At 32.0% G+C, this 12248-nt stretch overlaps 1 protein-coding gene across 1 annotated transcript; it reads right to left on the reverse strand.

Annotated features, from left to right (window-relative positions):
- Positions 1-3268: 3268 nt before the first annotated feature.
- Positions 3269-9263, reverse strand: LOC149535785 (high mobility group B protein 7-like). Its single transcript, XM_089803884.1, has 9 exons — positions 9035-9263; positions 8839-8921; positions 6951-6999; positions 6739-6858; positions 6610-6658; positions 5597-5641; positions 3991-4077; positions 3851-3895; positions 3269-3765 (listed from the first exon to the last, which is right to left on the reverse strand). Exons 1-9 carry the CDS (start codon positions 9124-9126, stop codon positions 3670-3672), a joined length of 666 nt encoding a protein of 221 aa, XP_089660010.1. The 5' UTR covers positions 9127-9263; the 3' UTR covers positions 3269-3669.
- Positions 9264-12248: the final 2985 nt, after the last annotated feature.

The raw sequence follows: 12248 nt of genomic DNA on the forward strand, positions 1-12248 counted from the left end.
AAATACATTTAATCATTCAAATTTCTAATATAAAATTTTATTTTTATCTCAAACCCTTCTTGAATAAAAATACTAAATTCTTTAATCTACAAAATGGGGGTTTTTTTATTACTTTTCTAATCTCCACGTATGTAGACGATATTGACATGCATTCAGTAATTTACAACATTGAAATGTTCAAGGACTCATCACAAAGAAATTCGGATTTACAATCCACAGGCACGAAGAAGACAGGAAGAATAGAAAATGTAATTTACTATGTGAATTAAAACACAAGAATCTACTTGGATTCTGATGCTAACAATGCAATGCCCAAAAAGATTTATGAGACAAGTTTCTTCTCTCAAAACCTTCTCCCTTTCGAAAATCCTCTTCCTTCTCCAAAATTCCCTTCCAAAATTCGTGTCCCCCCGAAAATGAACCCTCAATTGGTGATAAGAAGTTCTCTCCTCAATTTGGGGCACTAATTGTGCGATCACCCGAGAGGACTCCTTGCTCAAAACCCTTAACTTTAAATTAACTTTTCTTTATCTTTCTTTATCTTTTCCATGCACGTCAAATGAATTATTAAATTACTTTATTTAATTTTCACTTGACTTCTCTTTAAATTAATTTATTAAATTTAATCTCATGCACGCATTATGCAACTCTTATTAAATTCACTTGTTTTATCTTTTTAATTAATTTCTTATATTTTAATCTCATGCATGCATCATGCGAACTTAAAACTTTTAATAAATCAATTTCCTTTTCCACTTCTTAATTTATTTTTGAACATTTAACTGATAAAATATTTATTAACTTAAATAATAATATTATTTAGCATCTATTTTTAAAATGAACTCTAAATATATTATTATTAAATTAAATAAATATTATCACATTCTAAATTTATTCTTAAAATCTTTTATCTTCAAATTTAATTCTTTTTATTTAATTAATTTTCCAATTAATTAAATATAATTAAATATTAAAATATCATAATTTAATTTTTCATTAAATTAAATCATTAATTTAATCTTTTAATTAGACTTAATTAATAGAAAATACACCAAAGACTCATAAAGTAAAATACAAAAACCCATCATAGAAAAACACATACAAAATCAAACTAAAGGGTTATAATCACGAATTAACATCATCTAACACATTCAGAGGGTACACAACTCAGATACTTGTCCTAATTTTCTAAGACATATGGCTTAAAGGGTTGGGATTTGGACTCAAGAATTTATCTCCCCTCTTACCATTGAGATAATGTGATAGGGTATGCTTATCCTGGCAATTTAGGGATGTCGATACCCGATACTTGCGACCTACATAAAATCCACGCATGTACAGACACAATATTCTAAGCTAATAGGCAATGGCAAGAAGTGGTGCCTTGTGTAAATCCCAACAAGCAGGCGACTACGACTCCCTTCCTTAACCACATCAAAAACACCATACATAAAGAAAACAAACACGCGCACCATACACATGCAATATGCGATAAGTATCCATAAGAAAACACATATACTAATTATCATCAATAACTGAAAACACTGTAATAATCATCATGCACACATGAAGTATAGAGTACCAAGTAATCTCATCATATATCAACTAAATCTGAAACAATATTTGATAATCTCAAAATAATGCTACTAATCATCAAACATAAATTGGCCTAAAAGAGTTCGGCAATGATAACAAAAAAAAGCAAACTAGGGGTAGGCACTACAAAGAGATTCAAAATAATCTTGTAGCTTAAATAATAATTCTTATGAAACTCAAGCTTCTTAAAAATAGAAATTAGTCCCTTTAATGAGACCCCTACCTAACTCTACAACAATGAAAGGTTAAAGTTGACTTAAGCAACTAGGAGTGAATAGTACCAAATCAAAGAACAAATCACGAAAGAAATAATTGTACACACCTAACCAACCTTGGGTTCAAGAGATGGAACAAAATGAAAACCCTAATCAAATTTGCCTACTTGTGAAATTTATTACAACCAAAACTACCGCAAACCAACTGTTCTTAATTCAACATTATTTTTCAAAAACCATGCCCAACATTTCCATACCATTGTTCTACAAGTGTGATTTACAATATCTCCTAACCTAAGCATTGCATTTTCCTATCAAGACTAGCAATCATTAATAATTTTTCCTCTTTTTTATGTGTGGGAAACTCATTACTCCTCCATTTCCTTATGCTACCCAAGAATTTTGAACTATTTTCATAAATTGGTCATTTGTCCAAACTCACTCCCTTCTCTTTCTTGGCACCTAAAATTCTTTTTCAACCAAACAAAACAATTATCTAGAGTTAAAGAGGTGCTAAATCTATCTTAACCTCCGTAGGCATTGACACTTAATCAATAATCATAACAAAACAAATAGATTTGCAATATTGTGTGTTTCTTTAAATCTTTTAACTTCTAGTATTGCAAAATCAAACTTTAATGAAGAGAGCAATAAATCATGCCTACAAGGACAAATAAACAAGCATTCAACAAACTAACAAACTAACAAAAAAATAAAATTTGTAGGTCTATCCATGCTATTCAACAAGTTATTTTATATTTTCAATCATGTTAAAATAGATGTCTCATTTTCATTCTAAATAGTAAAATAGAAATAGAAAAGAGATACTTATTTTTGAGAGAACAATTTCAACTCTTGTTCTTTATAAGATTCAAGATCATACATGTAAACTAGATTAAATTTAATGTTGTAAGTACAATTTTGTATGCTTTGTTCAAATTTAAATTTAATAATTAGCTCAAACCAATTCAATTGCAATAAACCAACATTCACCAACTCTTCACCAACTCCTACAACAAAACTCTTAAAACTATTCACCTAGAAAATGTATGAAAGAACATCACCCTCAAATCATTTCAATTATGTCAAAAATCAATCATTCATCTATTGTCACAAACCCTCTAACGTGTTTCTATCACAACATGTATTAGTCACCAAATTATTTACATCAAAAATAATTGAATTGTTCAACAAAGATATACTAATAATAATAAAAAGTCTCAAAAGGTTCTCCCAAATAAAATATTAACAAATATGAATCTTATTTTGCTAAAAAAAACTCACAACTCTTAATTGAAATCTTGTACTATTATTCTATTCATTTTTAGGACTCCAATAGAATCGTTTTAAACTTCTTTTCACATCTAAATATAGTCATCTTACAAAAGCGATCCATGATAGTTAGCACTTATATGATATTCTACTTATCACATTGGTTGATCATAAATACATGGAAGTTCAGACACAATATCAACCGCATGTAATATAAACTCGCCAAAAATACATAGTTTGTAATCTTTTAGCCATACTCTCATTGAGTTCGAAGTGCATGAGCATGCCTCTATAGTGCTACTGCAAATATTTTCTTGTTAGGAATACCAGAATGCTATCTAAATTCAGATCCCCAAAATTGATACGTACATAACTGGCAGAAATCAAGCTTCTGCTGGTATATTTATCTACTTACACTCTCGAGCATTTCATGTGTACAGTAATAAAGCATCAGTCGATTCATGTACAAAAAGAAGCATTTTTAGCCACACCGGATTGTGAAAAAATAAACCCCGCATGAAGGAACAAAAACTATAAACAGCAAAAAGATGTTGCGAGATAATAGTGCCAAATAACCCTTCGATGCCTAATCCTCATCAGTCATAGACCCATCGCAAGAAGAATCATCTTCATCTGTCGTTGGCCCATCGTAAGAAAACTTAAATGGTGATTCGTAATAAGCCTGTAGTTCATTAAGTTCATTGTGAGCTTCTGAAATCAATGAAAAGTTCTTGAAACGTACAACGTAAATTAGGATGTTAACCAACCTTATCAATTATGCCAACTTCCGCTGAATCACCCTCTTCGTTAAACTGAATCATAAAGACAGACTCAAAATGATTGGTCATTGCTTCATCTTAAACATATGTACAAAAAATTGTTATTTCGCCATTGAAAACAAACCAACCTGGCGGAGTTCTTCATAATACTTGGCCAGGGCACGCTCATATTCCATTCTTAGTTCATCAGCTTTCTTATTGTGAGGTTGTTTCTCCTACAACCAGGATGTCCATGACATCAGAGAATCTCAATTAATCGAGTAAGGCAAAACGCACTAAAATGGCTATAAGAGCAAAATATTTTCAACCACACAAACTAAAAAGAAGGCTCAAATTATTAAGGATCCGGTTCCATGGAGAAGGCTCCAACTATTTCCCTGAGGCCAGTTGGTGGAATTGAAACAATACAGCCAGAAAAAACATTAATATCTGCTCGCAAAATAGAAGCCCTCAATATTTAGTTCATTAAGCCTGAGGTCTTATAGAGCTTAAAATATCAGTGGGCGAAGTTAAGAATTTCTAGGATTGGGATGGTCTGAAGAATTTTGCAGTGCGACTTAAACTTAAGAAATTAAGCTCCCAAGTTGAGAAAAACAGATGGGCTGCTTTAATTTAACAGACTAAAGAATATAAAATAGCAAAAAATATTCTCAATTCTAAATTTTAGATTCTATTCATACTAGTTTTAAATTTCAAATGATGGATAAATAGTAAGGGAAAAATATTTAGATTCTATTCATACTAGTTTTAAATTTCAAATGATGGATAAATAGTAAGGGAAAAATTTAAGCTGGTAAGGCAATTTCTAGTCCCCACAATTTTTCCACTGTTCAAATATAAAATAAAAGCAGTTAAGAACTTTTAAGATTGTTTAAGAGTGGATGGTCTGGAGAATTTTGTAGTGTAATTTAAACTTAGAAGATTAAGCTCTTAAATTTATGAAAGTTGATGGGTTCATGAATTTTATTATCTGATAGATTCAATTCAACAGAATAAAAAATATAATATAACAAAAAATTATTATTTTGACACAGTTAAAATAGACAAATGGCAGATAAAAAATTAAACTAATAGAACAATTTCTAGCCTCCACAAATTTTCCACTGCTCAAATCTGTAATCTGAAAAAATAAAGATCACTATCCTTAAAAAAGAAAATCATAAAACCTCCTAATCTTTACAAAAACCTTAAAGTATACCCTAAAGTTCCTCACAAATCCCTAGAAGTTTCAACAGGTGCTCAATAGAAGTCTAACATTACCCTCGCCAGCTTTATGGACTTTAATGCCTATGTGACATAATTTATTGGAGCTTTAAATTTTGAAATATCTGGACAGTATATTCATAAATGACACCTACAACTCCTCACCTCAAATTCCATAGCAGAAGAGTTTGAAAAGAATAAAAAAAACATAGATCACTTTCTTCGCAAAGTCTCCAAATATTTTTCAGCAGCAAGAGCTTTGACATACTTTATTTATTTAGTTTTCCCCATTGGCCATAGTCTATGAAAACCATACAATTGACAAATATCTGATTCAAACCTTATACGACTGCGAGCTTACAAATTTAAGTTAGCCTCCTTTCATGAGGCCATAGTCTAAGAAAACCATACAATTGGCAAAGATCTGATTCAAACCTTATGCAACTGCCAAAATACTTGCCACGTGATATACTATGCATTTAGTTTTAGGATGTAACTATGGGATGTCACTCGATACAATTTAAGACTTACCTCTTCTGTCATTGACTTCCATTTCTCAGTCCCCTGTTTATTTACCTGCATGACAGAGTACATACTTCAGTTTGTGCAGGGAAAACACTAAACATCATGAAACTGGCAGTTTGTCTAGCATTCAAAACACTAATTTCTCCAGAATAAACATTTAATCCAAAAGCTCCTTATCTCTTTTGATTATATATGCTTTCTTTGTTTTTATGAACAGAAAAGGAGAATGCTCCTGTATCTCTAAGTTTGTTTGATTTTGTAGCCTCTTGATTTTTATCTGCTATATATGTGGCAGTGGTACATATCAGCCAACCCATTTTTTTTTTCAGCAAATTCATCGATAATGAGCTTGAAAGGACAAACATATCCACTCATAGAAATGACAACTCATGATAATAATGTCACCTTGTTGCCAGTGCGCTAATTTAAAGCATCTTCAACCCACCAGCTATAGGTGAAAACTCAATTAGATTACCTATCCCATCATCAATATTACTATCATACATCTTACAATCATGGTTACCAGATTTGGAAAATTGTAATTGTTTGAGGTCAAAGAAATTCAGAAAACCAAAATCTTCAAATGAAAGCAAAATTACAATATCATTGAAAAACGCAGACCAAATTGTGCAAATACAACTGCTTCAAAAAAAATCTGGTGCAAAACAGATTTGAACCAAATAAAATCTGTTTTAATAACTATGCTTAAAACACTGAACCCTAAGAATAATTTTTTTTTCACTTATCCAAACATTGAAAACAATGAAAAAAGAGAACAAATGCCAAAGATTGATCTACTACCATTGAATAATATATACTTGTCTAGATTTGCTTCGTCATTTATGCAGATTTTGTTATTTTAGATGGCTTTATTTCTAACTAAGGAATTTACAGTTTCCTAATAGTAATTTCCTATTACTGTTTTAGCATAAAAAGACACTTGTTGGCCTTTTTGTAGAGTGGTGAATATGATGAAAACTGAAAAATCAAATCAAACAGTAGAGTTAAGGCTAGAATACCTCTTTCAAATCGACACTACCCTCCTTAAATTTTGATCTGAAGTCGCTCCTGCCATATAAGACATTCAAAGTAAGAAACCATAGACCCTTATTTTCTCCCTGGAAAGCATTAGAAATTTTGAACCTTACATAAAAACAGAAAATGCTGTCTGGGGCTTTTTTGGTGCTCGTGGACCCCTGGGCCTTTTGGTCATCCTTGAAGTCTTGGCATCTTCTACCTCTTCCTTGTTTTTTCTTTTTTTGCTTCTCCTGCATGAAAGTAAGAGCATTGAATACACTGATGAAACTAAACCTAGATTAACACATTTATAAGAAAAAACAATAGGGGTAAAGAAAATTACAATTGAGATAGGTCCTTATCGGTGGAACTATTTGGGTGATGGTGGCATTCTGCAATAATGATCAGAAAAACATAACATTAGCATGGCGATTGAAAGCTACATGTCTTGAATTATTAAGGATTAAACACCTAAAAATCTTTGGGTGATGGTGGCACTCTGCAATAATGATCAGAAAAACAGAACATTGGGATGACGATGAAAGCTACATGTTTTGAATTATTAAGTATTAAACACCTAAAAATCTTTGGGTGATGGTGGCACTCTGCAATAATGATCAGAAAAACAGAACATTAGCATGGCGATGAAAGCTACATGTCTTGAATTATTAAGGATTAAACACCTAAAAATCTAGTTAAAATCCAGGAATTCAATGCCCAACCCTTAATATTTTTTCCAAATTAGTATGTAGCATAGGTTTAATTCAAGGATGCACAGGTATTTAACTATTGAGTATTCGATGGAGAGCATCATAGCTAAGGATCTTGATTAAGATTTCTGATTTTTTTTAATTTTTTGTTTGTATATCAGCGTGTTGCTTGTCAAGCTTAATTCAATACATAAACAGTTTGAAAGTTTGATACAAAGCTGATTAAGAGTAAACTTTATTATTGTTGAGTCAGAAGTTTATCATTTGCAATGTGTCATTGTTATATGATTTATGATCTTATTCATGTTTAAAGTCTCCCTTCTCTGTTATGCATCTAAACGTTTGTCATATATTATTATAACAAACATACTGCAGTGGTGTTTTTTGGTTACTAGTTGTTGTTCTCTGTAGCAGTGGTTGCCCTCTGCTTGTTTCTGCTGGCAGTGTGCTGATTGTCAGCTTTTTGGCTGTAAGGGCCGACCCCCTTGTTTTGATTGCTTTTTATTTCAAAAACAAACATATTACAAATCTTAAACCGAAAACAATAAATTACACTTGCAAAATTTATTACTGTTCTTGTTTTGAAAAACCAATGTCATGACCCATAATTTCAGATTTTCTATAAATATTCAATTATATTTTAAAAAAATTTGATATCCAAGTACTCATGTCCCTATTTTAAAAAATACTTGTAACCATACCAGTACCCTAAGTACCCAAATACCCTGTCCCAACCTTAATAACTTTAATTACATCAAGAATACCTAAATCCCTGTTTGTAGAAGTTTCCCTAGTACTTTGACACATTAGTAAAATATTTAGCACAGGTCTCATAAGATAGCAAATGTGACTGTCATGGTGATGACCCATATTCATCCTTAGTGCTCTTGTACTTTAAGCGGAAAGTTGTGCAGGGCACCAAATAGCTGGGTGTCATTTAATCCCAGGGAAATTGTTTATATTAAATACACCGTGGAATTTGATCGCTTATGGTTTTCTTTGAACTTAATCTACCAGGACACGCTTCCCTGCCACGATGTTTGAAATGTAAGAAAAATAGCTGATGTCCATGGTAGTAGGGTCTAATTTTAGGGACACTCCTACTCAATTAAGCCGTGATCCGGTGGTAATAAATCTGCAGGAGTCTATGGAAATGGATATCCAACTTATAGGATGCATTAATATTACTCACAATCAGTATTGCTGCACTCTAAGATCTAGATAGCCATTTCAAGAATTTCCTGATCCTGCCCTAATTCAATTATCGGGACTGCATGCGAAAAAAATCAGAAACAGAAATATAAGAAGCCAACAGACAAAGTAAAGGCATCGAAAAAATCAGGTCAGAAGTATAAGTAGCCAACATGCAAAGCAAAGGCAACATTAATACCCAAAGACATGCAAAATTACGGATCCATCAATGGCACCCACATCAAATCAAATTCAGAAAGGGAAAAAGCATAGAATTATTTTCTTGATTCCCAAAATAAAAACATGGGCAGCATCAATATATAGGCTTACCCAAAGCAAACTTTATCTTAGCATCCAGCTTGCAATCGTGCACATCTAGAGCCCCAACAGGGACCGCCTTCCTACATTTTTTACTGCACAAAGAATAACGCATTCAACAACTCCTATCGGATAATCCTCCGTCAACATGCAATATGTGTTACCAAAAGTAAAGGTAAACCGTGGGTTTGGATAGAAGGGCAATTACCAATTTGTAAAGCCACTGCCATTTTCTCCTCGTTTGAGTGGGACGGGATTGGCACCCACCCTTTTTCTGGCTCTTGGACCAGTGCCCACCATTCCTGCTCAACTGCCAAGACTTTCTTTGCTCCTTCAGTAAAATCTGTTCAAATGAAATTAAAAAATCCTGCTGGAATGATGTATAGAAGTCTTGGGATAGACCAGAAAAAACTGGTGTTTGATTAGATAGAATGGCCTGAAACGAAAGGGGGTGACAATAAGAAAAAAGAAAAACCCGGGTTGTATGAATTTCAAAATCTCCCGCGAAAAAGACGACATAAATGACCATGATTCTAGGGTCCTAGGTTTCGAGGTGGGAATGTTTTTTTGACGGGCCAAAGTATAAATGCTTCACCATGGTTATGGGGCCACAAAATGCATTGTTTGGAACATATTTTAATTAAGGTATTTAAAATATTATTTTTTTCATTGTTTTAATTATAAGATAAATTTTATTTTATTTTATAATTAAAAATATAATGTAAAATTATATTGAAATCATTATTAATTCATTGTTGATTCACAATATTATAATAGAGAGAGAAATATAAGAAGGAGAAGTTTCTATTTTGAAAACTTGTATTATCAACATAGTAAATTCTACGAAGGAAAAGTTTCTAATAAGAAATGGAATGATTTTGCAATCTTATAAGACATATTCATTTGAACATATTTGAGATAAATATTTTCTTTAAATGAAAAAATAAAGAATTATAAATTTTAACTTTGGTAGAAGTATGTTCATTTTGAAAAAAATAAAAAAATAAATCATCATGATTAGTGGAAATTAGTTAATTAATAGTCCACAAGTCAATACAATAGTAATGTCTTATGGCAAGTACTAATAACATAAATATTTGTGAAACTTCTAAACTCATTTGACCTAATCTAGTCAAATTTATGCATTTGAGTTTAATTTAATTTACATTTGAAGTGATAATTAAAAGTCAAATAATGAGTAGGAAATTTTTTAAGGTAAATAATATTTAAAAAGTTATACTTTTATCTTTCTTTTTTGTTTTTTACTTGGTAATAGTTGGTTTTTTATATATGTTTATAAAACCTACAATATGATGGTAGAATAAAGATAATGAATTTAAGTAAGAGTTAATAACACAATGGTAAATTGTGAGCCTCTGATTTTAAAAGTCTTGGGTTCTATACTCGAGATTTAAAACATAATAAAATTTACTTTGAATAAATAATAATAACAATAAATAATGAATAATCTAGGCTCAAAAAGGGAATAAAGATAATGAATTCAATCCATTGAATAAGGAGAATATCAAAATGGATTAAATATAACATATTGAGCACGAGGGTACAATGAAAAGGGATACCCAAATGAGATGAGAAACCTCTCATTTATAGAACTTTTGAGAGAGAATAAAATATTTTGATGGATTTCGCATTCACAAATGTTTTTAACTCAAAGTAGGAAGTAAAGTTCGCATAAGACACACTTTGTTTTAAATATGAATAAAGTTTCACTTGTCAAAAGAAACCCTTTATACTGGCAAACAAGGGTGGGAAACATTGAAACCAAACGATAGAAACAATAGTCAAAGCGACCAGCAGACAATGTATAGGAGTGGAGCATGCTCCAATCAGATCTATGATGTATGTTGAAAGTCCAAAGTGAAAATAAATAGAACAACAAGATAAAACAAAACCCAAACACATGAATTAGTTCACCACAAGTTGTGGCTACAACAACATTGTAGGGGAAAATCTCTTATTGATATAAATATGTTTTTACATCATAGCCTATTTCTTCAATTTATAGTAGAATACAATAATCAAATAAGCTTCCAATGACATGTATAAATAGAGACTCAAATAAAATGAAGAATCATTACAATTGGAGGCAAAAATTAATAAAAACATAGAATTAAAAAAGTGGTTGTTGGGCTTCACATATACACCCAACAAAGTCCCACTTGAAGTCCAACTAATGCAATGTATGAGACTCCCTTGAATTCCCCTACTATTATTTCTTTACAATGCCGAGAGAAGCTCGAAAAAACCCAAACTTCTCTTATGGAACCACCTTGGTAAGTGCATCAGCTACATTTTCCTCGGTGTTGATCTTCAAGACTTGAAGTTTTCCCTCCTCAATTTTACATCAATCGAATTGATAATGAACTTCAATATGTTTGGTTTTGATATGAAACATTGAACTTTTTGCTAAGTCAATGACACTTTTACTATCACAATACAAGGTGTTGGATACAATTGTCTAATTGTGTGTCATCTTTGATGTCACACAAATGTCATATCAGTTGTCAATTAGTACTTACCAAGCTCACTTGGTCTACAAGATAGTTTTCCTTGTCTACTGAGCGTTCCTGAAGTTTATTCTACAAAGACAATGTCTACCGAGCTCACTTGGGCGTCGAAGGAAATTATAGCAAAAAGCAGTGTTGACTGAGTTCTCGTGGTTATCAAAGGAAAGTTAGACAGAGTCAGTGCTAACCGAGTTCACTCGGTTACCAAAGGATTTTTGCAAGTTCGTAGTGCTAACCGAGCTTATGTTGGTTAACATAGGAAATTGTCTTGGAACCAGTGTTTACCGAGAAGGGTTGGCTAATGAAGGATTTTGTTACTTTGGCATATAAAGCTTAATTATTTTAAGTATTATTTCTAGCCGACTATGATGATGAATATTGGTGATTGTAATTTGTATTGAGCTAACTTGACAATCTAGAACGTATAAATAAAAGGTCAAGTTGAGATTTCTAGTGTGTGTGCAAGTGTGTTGGTTGAATTAAGAAGGAAAGAGTGAGAGCGAACTTGAAGGATAAGCAGATATCCTTGTGGAGTAGAAAAAGTATTATTCGATCAAGAAGGATCAAGTATGAACCAGAGGAAAGATCTATGATCAGAAAATCAGTTGCATCACAATCAGGTCATTTCATTCTTACTATCTAACCATTGTAGCAGTGATCTAAAATCTCTTAACAAAGTTGGTTTAACAGCCAATTGTAAATCCTCTAACAAGGTGGCAATTCCATTGAATTGTTTTAAGACCTCTTCAAGGCCACTCCTAATAGGGTAATTAAATCCTCTAACAAGGTCACACCTAACAGTGAGTTTTGTAACCTTTAACCGGGTTGGCTCCTAACAGGGCTCACTTCATAACTAGTTACATTGGTGGTTTTTTCCATATTGGGTTTCCACAT

Source organism: Cupressus sempervirens, chromosome 10 (assembly GCF_028749045.1).
Source record: "Cupressus sempervirens isolate cs-2001-9-10 chromosome 10, ASM2874904v1, whole genome shotgun sequence".
NCBI lineage: Eukaryota > Viridiplantae > Streptophyta > Pinopsida > Cupressales > Cupressaceae > Cupressus > Cupressus sempervirens.

Bases quoted from the DNA above. Each gene is read 5' to 3' on its own strand.
- LOC149535785 (XM_089803884.1), bottom strand. From the start codon at position 9,126: ATGGTGGGCACTGGTCCAAGAGCCAGAAAAAGGGTGGGTGCCAATCCC. The intron at 7,000-8,838 runs GTAAGCCTATAT...TCATTATTGCAG, and splicing joins TAAGATAAAGTTTGCTTTGG to AATGCCACCATCACCCAAAT. The intron at 3,766-3,850 runs GTTGGTTAACAT...AATGAACTACAG, and splicing joins AAGTTGGCATAATTGATAAG to GCTTATTACGAATCACCATT.